Here is a 21,581-nt window from a genome sequence, read left to right as displayed (position 1 = left end):
ATCCCACTCAAGAAGGATATGAAATGACATGCCCCTGACATCACAGTTCAGCCACAAAGGGAAACACACAAGAGTCAGCAAATGCAGACTGGGCCTGATGCTGCCATTTGGGGTGAGAGAGTCACGCTTTCTAGGCCCTTCCAGCTTCCGGGGTGCGAACTGTGCAGGACCCCTTTCCCTCCCATCCTTCCATCTCAGCCTCTCTCATATTTCATCAGGTTCAAAAAGGATCGAAGGCCAACATGCCACCATTGGTTGCTAATGGCAAACAGGTGAAGCTAACACAATTTTTCTTCAGACCCTGTTTCTGCCAGTGTTTGATGGTCCTGCAGATGTGGCCATGAGCCAGGCCTGCTGCAGACAGCATGTCCGTGACTGGGAGGTATCCCAGCAGCCCTAGGGAAGGGGAATAGGAGGGGGGCAGGTGCCTTTTACTGAGTGTTTTTTCCTGAATCTTCTAGAAAAAGACTCTTTAATCTGTGCTCTTCAGAGCTTGGTTATATGAATAAAAATCGCTTACAGAGTGTAGATGGGGGGGAGAGTTTGCCCTTATCCTGAGCAAACTGCAAAGTAATGCCAAAGAGACACCCAGGACCCAGGGTTGTTATGTGCTTCCATGGGGCTCCTTCCTAATGTCCAAATGTCTGCAGTGACAGCATCCTCATGTCATCTGCCACCCTTTAGTATACGGGCTGTCCCAAAAGTCACCATACATAGGAAAAAAAAATCCTGTAACAGTGGTTATTTTGGAATATGTTTACAATCGGTGGGAAGAAAAGACTTCATTTGTGTGTGTGTAGAAAAATGTGGCCAAATGCATAGGGGATATTTAGTAAATATTCTGCACAATTTTGTAATGAATATTTTGTGACTAAAAGCACATTTAGATACAATTTTCCATTGTGCCTATGTATGGTGACTTTTGGACATGCTATATTTTAATGGATTTGCTATAAAAATTCATGTTCATTGAGTGGCATTCATGGAATGTCTGCTGGGCATAGAATCAGGTGGAGAGTTATGAGAAACCAAGGTTGGAAAGCTATTCTGTGGGAGTTAAAAAATAAAACCTTCAAAATTTAAACATTTCCTCAAAGTGTCTTTCCTGGGTGTAGCTGATCACACCAACCACAGTCCTCAACTCCACTGTCTGCAGTCAGGGCGGCACAGTCAACAGGAGAGAGAAGTTCCTACCTTCTGGATGCTCCCACTAAATGGTCTGTGAATGCCCGAGTTCTTCTTCACGTCATCATAGCTGGGGACTCCGCCAATAAAAATGTCCGTGTTGCACTTAATCTGTGTGAAGCCTCCCTGCCAAGAGATTAAAGACAAAGCATGGTGTAACTTTAAAATAGATGGCTTAAACTATCAAATGTGCCCATGGTTCCTCGTTGAGGACCAAAGAGTCAAAATGCCCTCATGACCCATCTCATCAATCTGTCCACACCTGGCCCTGACCTTCACACTAGTTTGCATTGCTGCCTACAACCTTCTTGAATGTTGGTAAATTTCTTAATGTGTCGGAGACTCAGTTTAATCAGCTGTAAAATGGGAGTCATCACATCTATGTCATAGCTATGTCACAACTGTGGCAGACTCTGCAGGAAGATTAGCTCCAAATGGTCAGCTCAGACAAGGCTGTGTGACTCGTTTTAGCCAATAAAGAGTGAGCAGAGGAGAATCACTCTGAGCAGCAGCTTTCAGAGCCAGGGAGTGGTTCACCATACTTTTTCTCCCCTTCCCTCCATTCCTTCTGCCTGGGTCTCAGATGAAAGCTGTAGCTAATCAATCATTGGTAGATAAGTATCATGAGCGAGAAACAAATCTGAGATCTCTGGGGATGAATGCACTTTAGGGAATGTTAAATTAGTGTTTCTTTTGATTTATGGAAAACAGCATTCAATCACTTATTTAAGAAATATTATTAGGTACCCGCTACATCCCAGGCATTCAGCAACTAAGAAAGACCCAGTCCCTGCTTTCCAGGGGTCTACATTAGAGGGAGGGCAGGTGGGGTTAGCACTGACGAGGACTAGACAGTGATATTAGTGCATCTAGGGGGCTCACACCCTCCCCCAGACACAGGGAGGTAGTCCTGGTGGCAAGGAGGAGTTAGAAGTGGAGATGCTGGAAGGTGGGGCTCAGAAGGAATGAAGTAAAATAGAAGCAAGCAGGGCCCACACCAGGCAGGCTCTCTATGTTAGGAGTTTGAACTTCACCTAAACAGCAATGAGATTTAAGCAGGGGAGAGAGAAAGCTATGTTTTAGGAAGCTCACTGGCCAGTCTGTGTAGAGGAGAGAGGACAGGGAGATCAGAAAAGGGAATTCTGGTTATCTGAGGGAGTGCTCAGCACGGTGGGGCCCAGCCATGGAGCCTGGGAAATCTCCTGTAGATTAACAGACTGAATTGCCTTGTCAATAGGCTTCAGGTGACGTTGAGGGTTCTTATTTAACTGGGAGGTTGTCATAGAAGCATAAGGACTTTCTGGAATTCTTTTGCCCCTACAGGACACTGAACCAGACAGGAACTGTCACCACAAACCCACAAGCCTCCTTTGTCCTTGCTCTTAGCCAAAGTTAAAATAAGAGGAAAGGTGGAAGGGTGCAGGGTCAAGGAGGTTTCAGAGCAGCAGTTGTTTTGGAAAACTTTGAGTCATGGTTGTGTCATCAAATGTGGTGGGACCTCATGAGGCAGGTTCCTCTAGGCTGCCCCTCAGAATCCTCCCTCCCGCTGACAAAGGCAGGCTACAGCTGCCACCCCACCATGGGCCCATGGGAGAGAAGTGGACAGACCTCACCAAAGCGAGCCAGCTCTGAGGTGAGGGACTGTGTGTCTGGTCCTGCCACTTCTGTTTGGCTGGAAGTAGTTTGAGAAACTGAGCAACTATCCCTGCTGCTTTTTATGCAGCCTTCAGAACCATGGCCCTTCTTGGAGTCTTGCATGGCTGGACTCAACCCTGGGCCCCTGGTATTTCTCAGTGCTGTTGGCTAAGCAACCCAGGGAGCAGGAGTCTGGACACAGGCTCTCATGTGCCTAGGTTCAGGGTTAACCCTGCAAAGTGCACTCTAACCCCTTCCCTCACCTGTCTCTAAGCTCTAAGACCATTGCCCCATCAGCCACGCTTGGAACATGACGTGGACAGCTGGGAGCAGAGTTCTTTGTGGGGAGAGACTCTGAACTCACTGAGACCAAGCACCAGGCCTTCCACTCTTGGCTCAGAGAGATCTCAGCAGAGCGTCCCTCAAGAGACCTTAGCAGAGTATCCCTCCTGCACACAGCATAGCCGCATCTGCCTGTGGGCTTCCCAGGTGGACAGCAACTCCTCCCACATTCCGGAGGCCAACAGGGAGGGTGCAGGTTCTACCACACTGAGTTTATTCTCCTTCGCTGACATACAGTAATGGAAACTGTGAGGCATGGTTTCCACCTTTGGATTGTCTCTTAGATCCTGATGGTACAACCGTGTCCTGCAGAGTACCTTCTTTATAGTCCAAGACCTTACCCCACTACTTACAAACATGCCCATCCTAAGCTTTTGTTCCTGTTTAAGGCCTAAAGAGATACAGTTGAATTTATTTTAAGCTAACATATAGCAAGGTATATATTTATGTGCTTCTAATTCTGTCTTGGACTAAAGTCAGCTCTTAGAATGTTCTGGATTGGACCAGAAGTAACTCCTGTTCTACCTTTAAAATCTACTTCCCTTTACTCTTCTCCTTGCTTCCCTCCCTTCCTTCCACAAATACACATGGAGCGCATATCTTCTCTTGTCAGTCTCTTTCCCCACCAAAGGTCACTTTTCCTTCCTTTTCTTTTTTCTCCTAAACCATCGGCTTATTGGTATGCCCAAATTTGTCAATGCCCTCTTTAAATCTTGCTTTGCACAGAATAAAGACTGGTGAGAACTAAGATTGGCTAATCTAAAGTTCCCCTATTTTTAGAGAATTGTAAATTGTGTGTGAGTGCAGAATCCTGGTAAGCTACAGGCTAGGGCAAATCATCCTTATTTCCTCTTAAAAATGTTGTTTTTCTTTGGACATGATCTTGGAGATAAAATTATGGAGGAAAGTTATAAATGTCAGTAGAAATTCTGTTCTGTTAAGGCCCTACTAGTACACTATTTATAATAATAATAATAATAAGTAAAGCTATTTGGTGCTGACTTGTGCATCAGGTACTGTTGTGTTTTGTGTATATAATTCATTTAATTCCCACAATAACTCTATGTGGTAAGCACTATTGTCATCACCATTATTTCCACTGAGATGAGGTAACAGCAGTAGTAAGTAATGGAGCTGAACTGTGAGCCTTGGGAGTCTTCTTGTCAGACATGCCCCCTGCCCTAAATCTGGGAGTAGAAGTTAAGTAGTTTGCCCAGTGGGGAGCTGGGATTTCAACCCCTGCATCAAAGCCCACGTGCTTAAATGCTACCCTGTGCTGCTTTTCTACCAAGGTAGGTAGAATGCAGTAACCCCTTCTCACTAACCAATAGGGGAACAGGTGTGTCCTTCTTACCTCCGCCATGCCCTCCACCACCTTCTGCTTGTCCACCTGTAAGATGCCGTTCTTTGCTGTGCGAGACACATGCAGCTCATGCCAGCTGCCCAGGGTGAGGGGATCTTCACTCCTAGTGAAGGAAGATGTGACATTAATTTTACATGTCAACTTGACTGGGATAAAGGATGTCCAGATAGCTGGCAAGACAGTATTTCTGGGTATATGTGTGAGGGTGTTTCTAGAAGAGATTAGCATCTGAATGCATAAACTGAGTACAGAAGAAGGCCCTCACCAATGCGGGTGGCCATCATACTACCTGCTGAGGGTCCGAATTGAGCAGAAAATAGGAGGAAGGGGGATTTCCTCTCTCTTCTTGACCTGGGACATCCATTTTCTCCTGCCCTTGGACGTGGCACTCCTGGTTCTTCGGTCTTTAGACTTGGACCCAGGACTCACACCATCAGCTTTCTGGTACTGAGGACTTTGGGCTGGGACTGGGGCTTGTGCCATTGGCCCACCTGGTTCTCAGCCTTTGGGTTAGGACAAGAACTAGAGCATCAGCTTTCCTGGGGCTTCTCAGCCTCCATGATCACATGGGCCAATCTCTCATGATAAATCTCTTTCTATACCTATATGCCACCTATTGGTTCTATTTCCCTAGAGAACTCTGACTAATACAGAAGAAAACATGGGTTAGTAGGTTATGATAATATTCATCAACATGGCTGTGAGAAAACTGGCACCTCGATCCATTCAGTAAAAGGAAAACCATAATTCCTGCTTAGTACAATGGCAGTACTAGTATCATTTAGTGGACCCCTTCCCAGTAACAGCATTACATACCTTTTTCATTTATTCCTTATAACAAGCCTGAATGTGGGTACAGTGTCTGATTTTCTAGATAAGAAGTGACATGAGGCTAAAATATAATTGTACACAAACTCTGAAGAAGAGAGAAAATTATAAGCTACAATGTAAAAAACAAATTCCTTGGCGTACTGATGTCTACAACATCCTTTGAAATGTATAAAAAAATAAGAAGGAAGGAGGATGGATGGATATAGAAATAGCTAGATAAGTGGTGAAGCAAATATCACTAAACATTAATTGTAGACTCTTGGTGGTGGGTATAAGAATGCTTACTGGATAAATCTTTTGACTTTCCCATATATTTGAAATTTTTTACAATAAAATGATGGGAGGACGTAACATTTCATATTTTCAGACATTGTAAAAAGGATTAAAATTACTTTAAAAATTGAATTATTAATTCAAGCTGAAAGTGGTTGAAGTTTAAATGATATTTATAGGAGTTTTACACATTACGCTTTAGAGTGAGGTGTGCAGAAAGCGTATCATTATTGCATTTGTATTTCTAACAAGGTGTAGTTCCTGGCCCTCACTGAACTTCCTAATTATTTTTCGGTCTTGGATCATCTTTAGAAAACCAGGAGGAATACCAATGGGCATAATTATGAAAGGTCACCACCCATTCACTTGATTTTTTTTAGCTCTGGCAAATGCTTTTGCAATTTGTTCTTAGCAATTAGGATTTAATCACCTTGGCTAAATCAATATGCAATAAAGAAACAAGCGGACCTTTCTTAAGTGGTCTATCTCCATAATAACTAACAGAGCCATTCATGTTCACGTCCTGCAGAGGTCATTTGCTGTCAATACGCTGCCTTCCTCGGAGCAGTTGTATTGATCACAGCCATCAAGAGCTCATTCCAATTGTCTTATTCTTGAATCAAGTTTATAATGAATTTGATCATCTTTATCCTTTTCCTCAAGTTAAAATGATTTGACCAATCCACAACTTCCTGTAGCACAGGCTTTCACTGAGTTTTGGTAATTAAGCAGGAAGTCTTTGAAATAGTTTCCCAGTTTCCCAAAAGGGCATCTGAAACACCAATAGTGACCACTGTTACCAGGTTATGTTGGGGATGGGATGGGACAGGGGCAGATGTAGCGTGTCCCTTGGAAGCTCTTGCCTCACTTTCATCACCTAATACTCAAGAATTCTTTTTCCCATTGCCTTTCCTGATAGGCAAATAATAACTTATGTTAAAAAAAAATTAAAAACACCTCTTGTCAGAAAGAGGCACAGAATTATGAGAGAGAGAAATGCTGGACTTCTAAGGGTCTCATGTGCCTGTGACCCGACAGCTGGAGCGGCCACTGCAGAAGGGCAGGCTGGAAGGGACAATCTGTCCAGGAGGAGGGCTGTGGGGCCCTGACCCTCTCCCGGCTCTTTCAGTTCAGTCCTTCTCTGAGAAGAAGCCATTTGAAAGTGCAAGGTGATTTTCAAGGTGTCTCCCCTTCTCAACTTGACATATAGTTCTAAGTGAACTGTTTAGGCTGTTTTGCATAATTATATGTAAATTGAATCAATTAAATACCCACCAAAGTTGCCTTGAAATATAGGATGTTTTTGTATCACCAGAGGTACAAAAATGTCCATTCCCCAATGGGAGGGGTGTCACTGATGTGTAGGAATTCAGCCACAAGGTCAAAAGCAAACAGTCCTTTTTAAGAAGTGTTGAAACCTAATGCAGTGAGCATTTCCCATCAGCCATGAAAAAATGATCAGCAGAAGGGCAAGGCTTGGTTATAACCTCTCATCCACACACTCTCCCAAACTGACAGTCTAACAATTTGAATAGTGATTGAATACAACCTGCAATTTCCTTTAAAACATCATCAGACTCACAGATATTCTTATTGCAGGATACCATTGAACAAAAATCCTAGTGAGTTTCAGATGAACTTGACAAATGTAGGAACAAGAAGTGTGTCTTGGGTGGTGCCTGTGGCTCAAAGGAGTAGGGCGCCGGCCCCATATACTGGAGGTGGTGGGTTCAAACCTGGACCCGGCCAAAAACTGCAAAAAAAAAAAAAGTGTGTCTGCATTTCATTAGTGGCCCTCCAGTGTGAAGGTTAAAACTACCATGGAAGGAACACTGTAAGAAGATGAAGACATGAACAAATAAGAAAAATATCTCATCTTCCAACCATGGACTCTGAGGGATTCAGAAAGACACTGCCTCGTAGTATAGGAGTAACTGATCTGCTAAGTAACTTGATGGTACAAAGTAGAGGACAGTAGGAAAGCTGACTACTCAGGCCGATTCTGCAAACAGCAGCTTGAGGTCAGCATGAAGGTTTTGAGATACACAAAAATCAAAAAATGTAAAATCTGTATGGACAGAAACAAAGGAAGCCCTCCCAGCAACTCTGAAAAGGCGAGCAAACTGAAGCTTGCACAGGTGAATCAGAAGGGATGCTGTTGACTGTGTTTCTTGGCAGTGACATCATGGGCCATAACACAGTCGGTCATGAAACTTTTGCAGTAACCCATGTACTGCAGAGGCCCTGTTCACTGCCACACTGTGGAGACCCCCATCGCACATCTGTCTTGAGCGTGCTGATGAGGGGAATGGTCTTCCCATTGTCAAGATCTGCTGTCAGTTTCCATTAAAGAAAGAGTTTAAGAGGAAGGTTAAAATTTCAGGGGAGGTTACTGAGGACATTTTGTTCATTAAACATTTGTTGTTGTTTTTTACTAGTTGATATAGACTTGGTGATTCTCTGTGTAGGACCCTGATTTGTTACAGTTCGTCACCTTTCTACAGACGGTGTTGCATGACCTCAGATGGAGTGAAGGCAGTTCACCTATACCCGGAGCAAGTCCATTTTCTATAGTTTGAAGCATAGACTTGCTACTTGCTGAGTAGTTATTTGAGTGAAGGAAGCCCTTGTGGGCAGGCGAGCGCTACCTACGGGAAGCCCGTCATGTGTATGATGCAGGGAAAGTTTCAGAAGATACTGCACAGCGAGGACGAGGGGGCGTGGGAGCTACTGGACACCAGTCGGGTATTCTCCCGAAGTGGTTATTATTTAGCTTTCTGGGGGTTCCAGAAGGTTTCAGCCCTCACCTGAGAACACCGGTCCCCGAGCCACAGTCAAAGCGGAACTCCACGTGGCCCCCTGCCATGTTGATGGACAGGAAGTCTTTGCTGCCTGTGTCATAGCTGTACAGAAGGACGCCATCTCCGGAGTCTGGCCGAAACGTGATCTCAAACTCCATGAAGGAGAGGTAATGCTGGGGTTCCAGGGGCCAGGGCGTGGCAGCATACGACCTCAGAGACTCTCTGAACTGGGGGATGGTCAAGGTGAACGCTGAGGAGACAAGCACAGTGTTAGAAATCCCTCTTTGCAGTAACCAGCCACATGTGCACCCACAGCTGTGTTCTTTACTGCCTGGGCCCAGACCTAAACGACATTTCCTGGCTGCCCTGTGGTTAGGTTAGTGGTGTGGCTAAATCCCAGCTAGTAAAAGTTTCCTTTGTCCCTTCTCCTGTCACCTGCCGGCTGGATGCAGGAATCACTGGAGGACTCTCAGGCCCCTAGGAGACCCACAGCAGGACTCCTCCCTCACCCACTGACCTAAGTAAGAACCACCTTTATTACGTACGGCTGCAGAATTGTGAGAGAGTTGATAACAGCATTGGCCCCACCTCACTCAAATACCTTCTTTTATGTGACATGAGATTTGCGATTATAATATAAAAACTTTTCCCCAGTATGGGTATCTTACGTCCGAATTTCAATCACTCTTGGAGAAATTTGTCTAGCTTTGTTCTGAGCCCCAGTTTCGTTTTCCATTTTGGAATTCTGGAAAAATTAAAGCATGCTCAACCCTGTATGGTTTTCTAAAATCTTTAAAATGTTCAGTTCTTGTTAGCTTGAAAGTGTATATTGGGCAGCGCCTGTGGCTCAAAGGAGTAGGGCGCTGGCCCCATATGCCGGAGGTGGTGGGTTCAAACCCAGCCCTGGCCAAAAACTGCAAATAATAAATAAATAAATAAAAAGGGAATCTTTAAAAGAAAAAAAAAAGAAAATGTGTATATTTGTGTGTGCTATGCATTTACGTGTATACATAAAAATATGTGTGCATGTATACATATACTTACATAACTGATATATATATATATAGGATTGAGTGGTGAAATATTCGGTAGGACAATACAAAGAAGAAAAGACAAGGTCACTTATGAACCATCACAGTCTTAATGTTTCTGTCTACGTCTTCCCAATCTTTTCTCTGAAACTGTCAGATATTTTGAAGAGCATAAGCATGAGTTTAAATACATTGAATTCAGTGGGATACAAACCACATGAGTATAGGCTTTTTGAGTTCTCTGAGGGCCAAGAGGAGGAGCACACGCATGCTTGGCATCTTAAAATGAATGTTATCTTTGGTTCATTGAAAACTTTGGCTCTCAGACACACTCTAACCTGGTGGGAAAAGGTTCCCCCACCCCTCCCAACAAAGCAACGTGGATCCCATAAAATGTATGGGGCTCCATTACAGGCACACGTGATGAGAAATTACATCCACAAGAATGAACATGCAGAGAGAAGCTGCCATCCACTTGCTCCTTCCTCACCCTCTTCACAGTGTCGACCTCTGAACCCGAGGGGACAGAGGCAAATGTAGGAGTCGGCTTTGATGGCTGTGCAGGTGCCGCCGTTGATGCAGGAGGCCTCGTCGCAGATCCCGCTGCTGCACTCCCCTAAACACAGAACGGCTGTTACAAAGCTGCCCCTCTGCCTGCGTAGCTGGCCAGGTGGCAGTTCCTGGTCCTGAATAAACACAGTTCAGTCCTCACCGCTGTTGATTTGCACCCCTGTGCAGATGCACAGCCAGCTTCCAGAATACGTGGAACTGGCTCTTCATTTTCATTTTATTTTGGCTTGTTCTTTAAGAAGAGCCAAACAGACTTTTTAAAACGTGATGGGCACAATCAATCAAATAACAAATTACTGGGTAATTCTATGACCACTGATGGGGATGGCTGAGCTGTTTCTGCTTTAGTTCATCTCTCTCTCTGTTCCCACAAGACTGCATTTCAGTTCCTCCCAACGTCAACAGGGTGTTCATGTTGAAAGCATTCTAATTCGTGGGACCCCAGTCAGCTTAAGTGCTGCTGCCTTGGTTCAAAGTTGAGACAAGACCAGAGGAGTTATGCAGCTGTAGCTAAGCTTAGTAACACTTCTTAATTTGTTGACTCCTTCATCCAGGATAGGGAGACAAGGAGGGAGGGCTCCATAATACCTTAGCATGTGGGTCCTAGAATCCTTATTTTTGCCTCTAAAGTTACACTCTTAGGAGTAAAAAGTGCTAAAAGGTTCAACATCGGATGAATGAGTTCTCTTCACCAAATATCCGAGAGCTTCAGAAAAGGGCGTATTTTGTCATCTGCCGATAGATTGGCAGAAGTGACAAAAAGTGAACTTTCCCTGGGCCACTTTTCTTCTGCTTATTTGGTTTTCCTTCTCTCTGGGCCACCACAATGTGGCCCAGAACTCTATAGGTGAGAAATGAAAGCCAAGGGGGTATGTCTCTGACCGGGCCGTGAAGTGAAGGGCCAGCTATGCCTAGGCCAATCCCCTAGCTGTCCCTGCACGAGCTGGACGCCCACGCCCTGTGAGGGGAAGAGTCGGTAGAGTCGTCCTCGGCCAGAGTGTGTCACCTGAGCAGGATGAATCTCTTACTCTCCCCTGATCGGGCATCTGTATTCTTTGATTTGGGCCCCTCTTTTCTTTTCATTAAGAAAACTAGGAAGAGTGGGGGAAGGGTAGGGTACCCAATGTTGACCTGGGAGAGAAGACTGACTTCAGGGGCTGCACGGAATTGGATTAAAGCCCTAGCAGATGGCTTGCTATCCCAGCTGGTGTGGGTGGACTCTCTGGATTCCAGCTGGTGGCCACTGGAAGTTCAGGCAGATGTGACTGGTGGTCTCCCAGCCACAGCCCTGAGAACCTCGCCCTCAGCATTCCCAGGCTCCACAGAGATGCTGACTCTGATCTGTGTGAGCCAAACACTCACAGGTCCCTGCTCCCTGCCAATTACCGTGGGTTGCGATTCTTTCTCAGAGCGGGGCTGGTTCCACAGGAAGTGGAGTCCTGGAGTTATTTTAAATACACATGGAAGAAATTACTATACACATCTGTGTTGTAACTATTTTTTAAGAGGTGGGAGTGGGCAGAGGTCATGGAAGCCAGCCAGAGTCGCTGACCTGATGAAAGCGGAGTTCTAGCAAGATCACTCCGGCAATGGTATGCTGGGTGCTGGGGGTGGGAGAGAAAAAAGAAGTCTTTTGGAAAGGTAGAGAGGGTGACAGCAAAGGAAATGGAGGGGATAGGAAGAATCAAAGAAGGAAAAGAAGAAATGAGAGAGCAGTCTGCAGGCTGAAGGTGGAAGAAGATTCCAGCGTCTCTCAAGGCTTGTAGCTTGGAAGACTAAGGACTGGTGGTGAGAGGGAAGAAGCCAGGCTGGCTATGGACAGACATTGGCTTCTGACAGGCAGAGGAGGAGCTCACTTTAAATGTGAGATGACTGTGAAAATAGCCACTGCTGGTGTCAGCCCCTAAAGGAAAGGACAGAGGTTCCCAGGGTTCCCCAACTGGAGGGGGGCACAGGCTCGTGCACAGGATGGCATCTGTTTGAGCTGAAGAAGCCTTGAGCACATGTGGGTAAGCTACAGCAGGGGTCTGTGAGCTTAGATGGGGAAAACATTACATCTTTACTTTCTCAGATCTCTGGAAGGGAGTATGCACTTCTCTCAACGATGTAGACACCAGTATGCTTCTAGCGGGAGCAGTTCACAAGTCCTGTGACCACAGACCTCACAGTTGTCAACTCCTCTTGTTGTAGATATCTCAAGATGCCATTTATACTCATTGAAAATCTTGGTAGTTATTTCACACACTATTAAATAATCCCATTAATATAATAATGGGATAATCCCATTATTTAATAGTGGGTGAAAATTATTATTACACTAGCAAAACTTAGAAAATGATTAAAGGCTGTATTTCAATATGATTGTTTCTCCTTATAATAGTATGTGAACTATTGTTCTTCATTTAGAAACATCATTCTGAGGAGAGGCCCACAGGCTTCACCAGACTGCTACAGGAGGCCACCGCACAGAAAAGGTTAAGAATTAAGAACCCTTGAGCTGTTGAGAGAGAGAGAGAACCCTGGTGGCAGGGTCCCAGGGAAGCAGATGCAGGTGGCTCGGTCTGTATGTAGATGACTAGGTTTGTTGTAGGGAGGAAGAACACTTCCAACTTCGAGAGTGACAGGCAGGAGGCATGAGGCCACGTACACACAGAGCTGGAGAAACCTCACCACCCAGATGGAAAGTAGCGTTCACTGAGGGCTGCTCTCAGCCAGCCGTTGTGTGGTTTCATGCTAGATAATGAAGTGAGGGCAGAAAAGACACAAGACTCCTACGGAGGCAAGAGCAGGAGGAACTTCAAGGATGGAGTTCATCAAGAGGACCATGGACAAAGGGCAACTTTCAATCATAACTGAGCTTGCCCATTTCTCCCCGTAACGACCTGTGTCAAATCAGTCTCTGTCTCTGCCACCACCACCCGCTGCCCCAGTGTGGCTTCAGACTTTCAGATGGTCACATGTACCCCCAAGCACCCCTTTCACTGAGCTTTCTATGGCTGGAGGATCTTTCCAAACACATCCTAGGTCATGGCACCCACCTCCCCTCCTATTTGCACTGGAACAAGCCCTTCCCTTCACTTGGGATGCCCTTCCCTCTCCTCCCCACCTCTTAACGCCTACTCTTGCCTCTTGCTAACTTCCCAACTGCAATTTTACATTTACTCCTGTGATTATCTGACTGATTTGGTCTCTCATCATGGCAGCTACATGAGGTCTGGGTCAGATCCTGTCTGCCTGGTTCCTTACTTTATCTCCAGCACCTAGCACTGTGATTACCACTAAGTGGTCACTCAGAGAAGCAGTTACTGAGTGAGAGAATGAATAAGAGAGTGGAGAAGCCACGTGAGACCCATGGCCACAGCACAGCTCTCATGAATACGGTGAGCTGGCTCTGTGACATGGCTCCGGCAGGGTGTGGAGATTCAAGACAGGATCAGAAAAGATGAGTGGTGGTGCTTTCAGGTTGAGAATTTGAGTGGAAATAATAAAAGAAGGCTGGGCCAGAGAGTGCAAACTTTTGCTGAGATTGCTGACTATTCTAGAAGGAGACTTACAGAGAGAGTGCAACAGCTGGGAACAATCTCGTGAAGCAGATAGGAGGAGGAGTGGGAGGAACTGAATAATGACAGTCCTCTCTGAGGAGTGAAAACAGGTTGAGGGGAAGAGGAGGTGGCACAGAGAAAAGGTCACGTTAAAGATGGCGATGCCACGTCAGAGATACCAGGTGGGATGGCCATGAGCTCCATGGTGAGACTGCATTGGACTTACAAAAACTAGCACTGCAGGAGGACTAACTCAAAAGAAAGCCAGTATGGAGGCTGACGAAAGATAACCAGCTCTGCTCTTATACCCCCAGGGAAAACAAAACGGGTAGAAATAAAAAAGACCAACAAGACTGGCACGTGCTATTAAGATTCACAAAGAGAAAACTAATAATGCAAAAGCTGCCTTTTGGTGTCTTGCGCTTAATGGAGATGGTGAAAATCAGTTCTTGCCCAATTTCACGACTTCTGAACTACCTGTCAGAGGTTACCATGCAGCCTTGACACTCCCAGGTCTTTTCAGGGCTGTTTCTCTGCGGAAACACATTATAGCTTATTTGCTGGGTGAACTTAGAATATGAATAATGATATTGCTCACAGGAAATATTTACAATGTGTTTGCTATGTACAAGGCCCACTTCCAAGTACTTTGAATGTACCGCAACTCCTTTAAACAAAATCTTCTTATGAGGTAGGTACTATTTGTACATGGGGAAACTGAGCTGCAAAGATTTGTCCAATCCAGGCAATCTGCCTTCATAGTCCAGGCCCACGAACACTGCATGAAAGACTCCTGACTGAGCTGCTGGTTCTTAAGTTCTGGATTTTGAAGACATTGCCTTGACCACCGTGGGAGCTTAATAATTGTTTTAGTCATTGTTTTTATTGTTTATTTTGACTAAGTGAGCCACTAGGAAAAAATTACACAGAGCATAGCATATGGATAGTAAACTTTTCTTGTTAAGTAAACTTTATGTTTTGTAATTAGAACAATGGCATCACAATTAGGAGTGAGTAAGGTGGAGGGGGAAGCAATTTGAGGCTTTGGTGTAGCTGATTTGGCTAACAGGTAGGGTGTGGAGCCAGAATGGCTGTGGTCACAGGGAGGCTCTCCCACTTACTAGCCGTGTGACCTTGGGCAAGTTACTTGACTGTTCTGTTCCACTGGCTCTCATCTGCTAACTAATGATAGCATCTACTTCATAAGCATCTTGGGATACTAAGGTAGTTTAGAATGGTGCCCCCATAAAGTAGGTGCTCAACTAACATCACCTACAAAACAAGTAAATAAAACAAAAAACTGCACCCGGAATCATGAGGATGGAATCCTGGCTCTGATGGAGGAAAACCGAGATGGATGGACTGATATGCAGTGAGGCAAATGCAGCGAAAATGCGGATGGTGAAACCTAGGTAGTGAGTACAGAGTGTCCACTGTGCATGCTTTCAAAATGACATCTTAGAGATGGGAGGAAAAGGTCTTAGACTTCCAGCCTCCAGAACTGTGAGAAAATAAATTCCTGATGTTTACGCTACCCGGGCTGTGGTATGCTGTATGACGCCCTGAGCAGGCTGAGACACTCACTGAACTAACCAAGCTTGAGACTGTCTAGCTGTGGCCTTCAGTGATAGAATAAATGTTCCTGTTTCTTTAAAAACAATCCTAGTTCGGCCTGCTATTTTAAATAATTAATGTAATTTCTACAAGCCCCAGTTTCTTCATATATAAAATGAGTATAATCATAATTTCTACCTCCTAGAGTGAAGAGTAAAGGAGAAGTCATCTGAGAAATGTTTGACGCCGTGGTAAAGAACTAGAAGGTGAAGTTCTCTTAGAAGCAGGGAGTACATGAAGCTCTCCTGTGTTACTGGGTTGGTTTTCACCGGGCTGGGGGAGGTAAGGTGAATGGCTGGATTGCTTGTTGCTTTGCCCAATGAGGTCATGTCATGCTTCACGAAGCTGTCCAAGGTGGCAGCAGTACACAACCCGGGCCTTGGTGCACCACACTGTTACCACACTTGGTTCAGGCTCAGGGTCAACATGACTACAGAGCCCCAACCTCGCCCTTTGGGCCACCTCCCTCCTGAGGTGCTGCATTAACCAGCTTCCCCAGACTGTAGCTGCTGCTGCTCACCTTCCCAGCCCAAGCCAGAAAGAGCACCCCCGCCTGCCAGGCAGCCACTCACCCACGTCGGCTCCGCTGAGTGCTTTTCCCAGTGGCCAAGGCCGCATGTCAATTCTCTTCCCATTAACAGCGAGCAGCTGCACACAGCCTTGAAAGCCTCGGTTTGTCCCTGTTGCTCTGACCAACCAGTAAGCACTGGGAGCCCCACCAACATAGAGGGGTGTCCGGAAGGTGATTTTACTGTATTGGCCCTTTAGGAAAAATGAAGTCTCAGTAAACAAAATAAAAAGCTAAAACACAACAGGTCTTGGGGGGACATAGTTAGATACAGGGTCCAGGCCTCCATCAGAATTTTCTCCATCTGTAATGAGGCATTTCCCTACTGGAAATAAAACCCGTGGTTACCATAGGGACTCAGTGAGCTTCTCCGAGGACCGTTTCCAGAAGGGATTGTTTTGGAATGCTGAGATGGGAGGGGAAGGGAGTCAGGTCCAAGCCCAACCCAACAGGCAGTGAACCATACCAGGAATCCAAAGAAAACTTTCTCCTTCCAGTCCTGACACCAACTGACTGTGTACTTTGGCCGGGTCAGAGGGCTATTCTGTGCCTCAGAAGGTGATAATGCTAGTTTTGTGTGTACGTGGGCTAACACTTACCCTTTCACTATCCAAGGGACCTTTATACTATATCCTACAAGAAACATTGTGGGGGAGAAATCGCCAAACAGATTATGTTGCAAAGTTTTTTGAAATTTCCTTATGGATAGGTTTTTTTTCTTTTTTAAGTGTTATTACAGTGAGGCAGGAAAATTTCTAATCTTAGAACAAACCACGCTCTGGATTGCAGGTTCTGGGGTTATGAAATACAGAGCTGAACATTAGGTAAAACAAAATTAAGGTAATTTGGGTACTTCTTTTTCTATTATAGAAATGGCTCATTCATTTAGATTATAGGGCCTGAAAGGGTGTTGAAAAAGGCACACTGCCAAAACTTAGAAAACGTTTAGTGTAAGCCACTGCAATGTAATCTTCATCCTTTAAACTTCTGTAACCAACAAGTGAAAAATCTAACCATTGTTTTATCTTTTCTAATGAATAGATAAGAATCACTTGTAAGTGGGAGACTGAACATGAGCTAGGAAGCTTTACAGAACTTTGTGGTTTTTAGGGATCAGATGCTTGCCAGCCCCTGAGCATGCTACTTTTATTAGATGAGCTAAATGCCCTGTGGGTTTCTTTCATCAAGAGCCTCAGCATTTACTTCTTAATCCCATCCTCATCCTTCCAGTCCTGTTGTCTGTTTCAGGACCACAGCGGGGGACCTGCCAGACAACTCAATCCTTTTTTAGAGCAGTAAATACCTCCTAGGGGTTGGTCGCTCCTTTGAGGTGCTCTTCACAACACCCCAGGCAATAGTTTTCAAACCTGGCCTTTACTTTTCTCTAACAAGTGTTGCCTTCTCTTCTCTGGAGTCTGCTTTGTCTACCTATGCAGAGAAATGAAGGTGTCCTGGAATTTGCATCCCTCCAGGACAGCCCTTAACAGTTTGGGATAACCTCCGATTCATACTGCAAAGCTTCCCTGTAGGAGGGATGAAACCATACCCTGATGGACTTTTGCCTGACAGCTCACTCTTGCTGACACCCTCCTCTTCCCTGTCCATCTTCTCCTCTCTCTTAGCAGTTTCCCCTGGGATCACTTTATTAATATGTCACTTGCCCAGGACTCCTTATCTCAGGTCTGTTTCTGGGGAACCCCAGATAAAATCACATCTCCCAAGACAGTTTATTAAACATCCCACATCTGTGGTTCTGCTCATACAACTTGCTCAGCAAATAGTACAGAGGCACAGTTTGCCGTGAGTATCCATAAAGTTAGGTGCTTCTTGCAATTAATTACTTTAATCATGAAAATCATAGAGTATGGGGATTGGAAAAGTATAGAAACCTCTTAGAATCCAAGCTTCCATTGGCTGCTTGATTCCTCATACATTCCTATCAAAAAGTTGAGATAAGTTACCTTTGAACACCCCTCAAGGACACCGAACCATCTCCTGAGATGTCTGTTGTGCCTCTGTCCCTTTGTATAATTAAGTGAAGCAAAAACTGGTCTCCCCGAGGCTCTCCTGATTCAGTTTCACCCTCAGAAGTCCACAGAGTGAATCCGTCTTCCCCCAAACTCTTCCTTTGACTCTCTGATGAGAGGCCACCATATGTGCTTTCATCTTCTCTTCTCCAAAATAAATACCACTCCTTCAATCAATCATTAAAGGGATTTGAAGTCATCTCTGTTTGAGTGACTGCCCGGTGAATATGCTCCAATTTGTGTAAGGCCTTCTTAGAATGTGATCACAGACTTGATTACAATCCTCTTAGAGGATTAGAGTCACCAGTGGAGTCACCGGAAGCTGTCACAAAGTTATCAGAACAGAATAGGATTGCTCCCCGCCTTTTTCTGGATGCTGTGACTCTAGTAATCCAGCTTATGATTGCTTGACCTTGTTACTACACGGCCCTGTATGTTGACCTTTATTGAACATTCTCACTTCAAACTAAGACATTTTCCCGTTTCCCACGTAAAGCTGCTTCTACTGCAGCTTCTCCATCCTGTCTTCATGGTAGTATTTTGGACCCAAGTTAGATGTTTCTTTATTCCTGTCAAACTTCATTTTATTATGTTAAGCCTCTTGTTCTGGCATTTACATGACTCTTAGCTAATTTACCCCATTATTTTCCCCTTTCTAGCAATATGGGCATAAGCAATGTCCCTGGATTCACATTTATTATATTTGAATTCTTATTCCTTTGGAAGGATTAGGATCCAAATTAATAAGCCTTTTTACTATTTATTTTTTCTTTTTGATGGGGGGATGAGCACAGCATGGCCCTTCATTTAACGCATTTTGCCAACAAAGAGTAGTAAACAGCCTGGCCAGGGAGGAGGCTATACACATATACATAAAGGCTTTCTTGCTATATTTTTCCTCAGAGAATACGGACACCTGCCTGTTTATAATTATAGGCTTGGTTCTTGGCAGGTTGCTACTCTAAACACAGCCCCCAAATTTCCCAGAGAATAACAAATATGTGAATACCCAGGTGATTTGCATTATTCCTGCATATTGAACCAAGCTAACCTTTCAGGACTATTTTATAAAGCCACAGGATTGCAACAGCCCTGCCTTAACAGCAAGCTTTGTGTGTGACACTAATGATGGGTTTTATCTTTCCATCATCATTGGAAGTCATTGCTCCTGACTTTGAAGTCATTGCAGACAGTGAACATGTCCCCTGGCACAAGCCCGCAGCATATACCTGTGCACCCAACAGTGATGCTCACACCTTCAGTTCTTCTCAGTAGATCTGGGACTCTGAAAGCTCACCAGGAGTGGCAAGACCAAGCAAGGAGCATTATCGGGAGCTCAGCTGTGTGGGGTTAGCATGAACAAGAGGCCCCCCACAGCCTGCCTGGAACTTGAATCCTGCTGACTCTGTCTTGGCTCTCAGCAGTGAGCTGCTTTTGGGAAGCTTACAGTGGGTGGTGGGTGAGGTGGGGCTTGCACTCACCTGGGACTGGCCTGCCACTGGCGTGCCATTGTTCAGCTGCAGCAGCCCATTGGGCCCATCTCTGTAGAGTGTAACAATGTGCCAGCCACCCAGTTTGATTTTGGTCTCACTTACGATGATGGCAACCCCAGTTCCACAATTAAACCTGCAGGGGTAAAAAAGGAAAGGAAGATTCTTTGATCAACCAGCTCATCATGTTTTCAGACTCCACAGACCTCACTTTCAGGGTAATAGCTCCTTTCAGAGTCAATCTGTTCAGAGTTAAGCTTATGAATATCAAGAGCTGTTTAAATCTATACATGGAAGAACTAAACCCCCTCTTCCCTGGGGGCTGTCCCAAAGGACCTTTCCATACAGGGCCTTTTTAACCTGATTTTCTCTGCAGCTTAGAAAAAGATGGGTAACTAAGGCTCTCCTCCTTTTCAGAGATTAGAGATGCTTAAAGTAAATTTAAGGGGTAGTGAATTAGAATGTGAGTCATTCTGCTTCCAGGGATTTCTCTGGGGACTCTCCCCAACTCTCAACTGATAGGCTCGGCGACATTAATAAAATGTAAAAATCCAAGTCTTCATAGTCTTTTTGGCAAGCTGGCCAATCCTGCCATCTGTGTTCAGCTGTGCCCCATACAAGTCAGATGTCCAGAGGATACTCCAGCTCAAGAACCAGGTATGGGATGGGGAGGAGCACCCTTAGATGGCTGCACTATCCTTGTTATTCCTAACCTCCCTATGGCCCAGGGTGGCCCCTGGGCACTATGCCTGATAGATAGAATTTCAGTCCTTTCTGGCCAAATTCCAAATAGCCACCATGTGGATCCTGAGATTGCCGGTGGGGAAGGAGCCATGGCTGGCATTTTCCTTATTAGGATTTGCACTATCTACAGCCATTTTCAGAAGTCCTTTTGTCTTGAGATCCCCAAAGGAGTGAGATGGGGTCGAGGGGCACTGTAGGACAGGCTTGCCTGGGGGAGAGACCTCAAGCTCACTCAGGAGGAATTGCAATGTGGGAGAGCTGCTACCAGCCAATATCTGCCAGTGCTACTGAGACTCTTATCTCAGGGGTCCTCAAACTTTTAAACAGGGGGCCAGTCCACTGTCCCTCAGACCATTGGAGGGCCAGACTGCGGGCCCCAAGACAAGTTGGCTGCTAAGCAGGGACAGGCAGCGGCAGCAAAAACACCTGGCGGGCTGGATGCGGCCCGCGGGCCGTAGTTTGAGGATGCCTGCATCTGATTCTCCAAGTGTCAGAGCCCTAACCATGGGCCCAGTCCTGGTGACTAACACCAAACTTCCATGAATCAAATCATTTAGTAAGGACTTAATAAAGGATGGGGAATTTATTTTCTAGCCTAAGTGGGATGCGCAAAAGTCTTCTTGAATGTTTCCAAACCTATTCTATATACTGGAATAATAAAAATGGCCAATAATGGTAGATGTTTACAGATGTTTGCACTAGTATAGGCTCCCTCCTCTAATCCTCAAATAGCCCTATGAGGAAACCCAGACCTGGAGAGTTTGAGGCATTTGCTGAAGGTGGGCAGTGGAACTTGGTGCTATGAAGAAGCACAAGATTGGTGTCCACTGGTTGTTCATAAATAGGTGCAGAGCACACCTCCACGGGTGGGGGCGGGGAGAATAAAGACTACACATAAGCTAAAGGGAGCTTCTGTGTAGTGAAGGATGATCAGGACAAAGGAGGCAAGCTGGAGTTCACCATGGCTATGGGGGAAGTGAGGATGAGGCCTAACCCTCTGTGAGCCCTTGGGAGGTTGCAGGCTCCTCACTGCCCTCTGGCTGTCAGCCCTACTTACCATGAGGAGACTAGGAGAAGACCCACTTTTCTTCCCATCACATCCACTCAAGTTCAAGGAGAGAAAAGATTTGTCTTTGTGGCTCACTGCTGCATCTTTAGTGTAAAGGAGTGCCGGGTACACACTGGGTGCTCAAGAATGAATGGAGACCAGGTTCTAAAACTATAGTTTGAAAGGAAATCCTGATACTCTTGTATCTGATAAACTGGTCAAGGTCATTCTATTCCTTTAAGTACTGGAATCCATCTTGTATATATTTTATTCACAATAAAAAAGGCAAATATAATGTAAGATAACGTAAAAAAGAAAAAGCCAGTCTACAGGGCTTTGGGCATGAGTTACCTGAACTGCAGAGAGCGTCGGATGATAGCCAGGGACATGAAATCGCCCCTCCCATGCTCGTTCTCCCCGCAGTAGAGCAGCAAGCCATCCTCCGCCTCAGCCTGTTATTACATAAACAAAAGCCACATGAACAATAGGCACCTCCTCTTCCAGGAAGCACCATCTG

At 45.3% G+C, this 21,581-nt stretch overlaps 1 protein-coding gene across 4 annotated transcripts in view; it reads right to left on the bottom strand.

Annotated features, from left to right (window-relative positions):
* Window positions 1-21,581, bottom strand: part of EGFLAM (EGF like, fibronectin type III and laminin G domains) — a 185,584-nt gene that overhangs the window by 26,457 nt on the left and 137,546 nt on the right. For 3 of the 4 annotated variants that reach the window (XM_012807064.1, XM_012807065.1, XM_012807066.1), the window contains 7 exons: window positions 21,416-21,516; window positions 19,264-19,408; window positions 15,760-15,949; window positions 9,952-10,077; window positions 8,437-8,680; window positions 4,517-4,628; window positions 1,195-1,311 (listed from right to left, as the gene is read on the bottom strand). In XM_012807064.1, coding sequence (XP_012662518.1) covers window positions 1,195-1,311; window positions 4,517-4,628; window positions 8,437-8,680; window positions 9,952-10,077; window positions 15,760-15,949; window positions 19,264-19,408; window positions 21,416-21,516 — 1,035 coding nt within the window. Of the gene's footprint in view, window positions 1-1,194; window positions 1,312-4,516; window positions 4,629-8,436; window positions 8,681-9,951; window positions 10,078-15,759; window positions 15,950-19,263; window positions 19,409-21,415; window positions 21,517-21,581 lie in introns of those variants that run through there. The other variant, XM_012807067.1, reaches the window with a different exon arrangement.

Source organism: Otolemur garnettii, unplaced genomic scaffold (genome assembly GCF_000181295.1).
Source record: "Otolemur garnettii isolate 467f Iridium unplaced genomic scaffold, OtoGar3 scaffold00063, whole genome shotgun sequence".
Lineage (NCBI taxonomy): Eukaryota > Metazoa > Chordata > Mammalia > Primates > Galagidae > Otolemur > Otolemur garnettii.
This window is presented reverse-complemented; position numbering and strand designations above follow the sequence as displayed.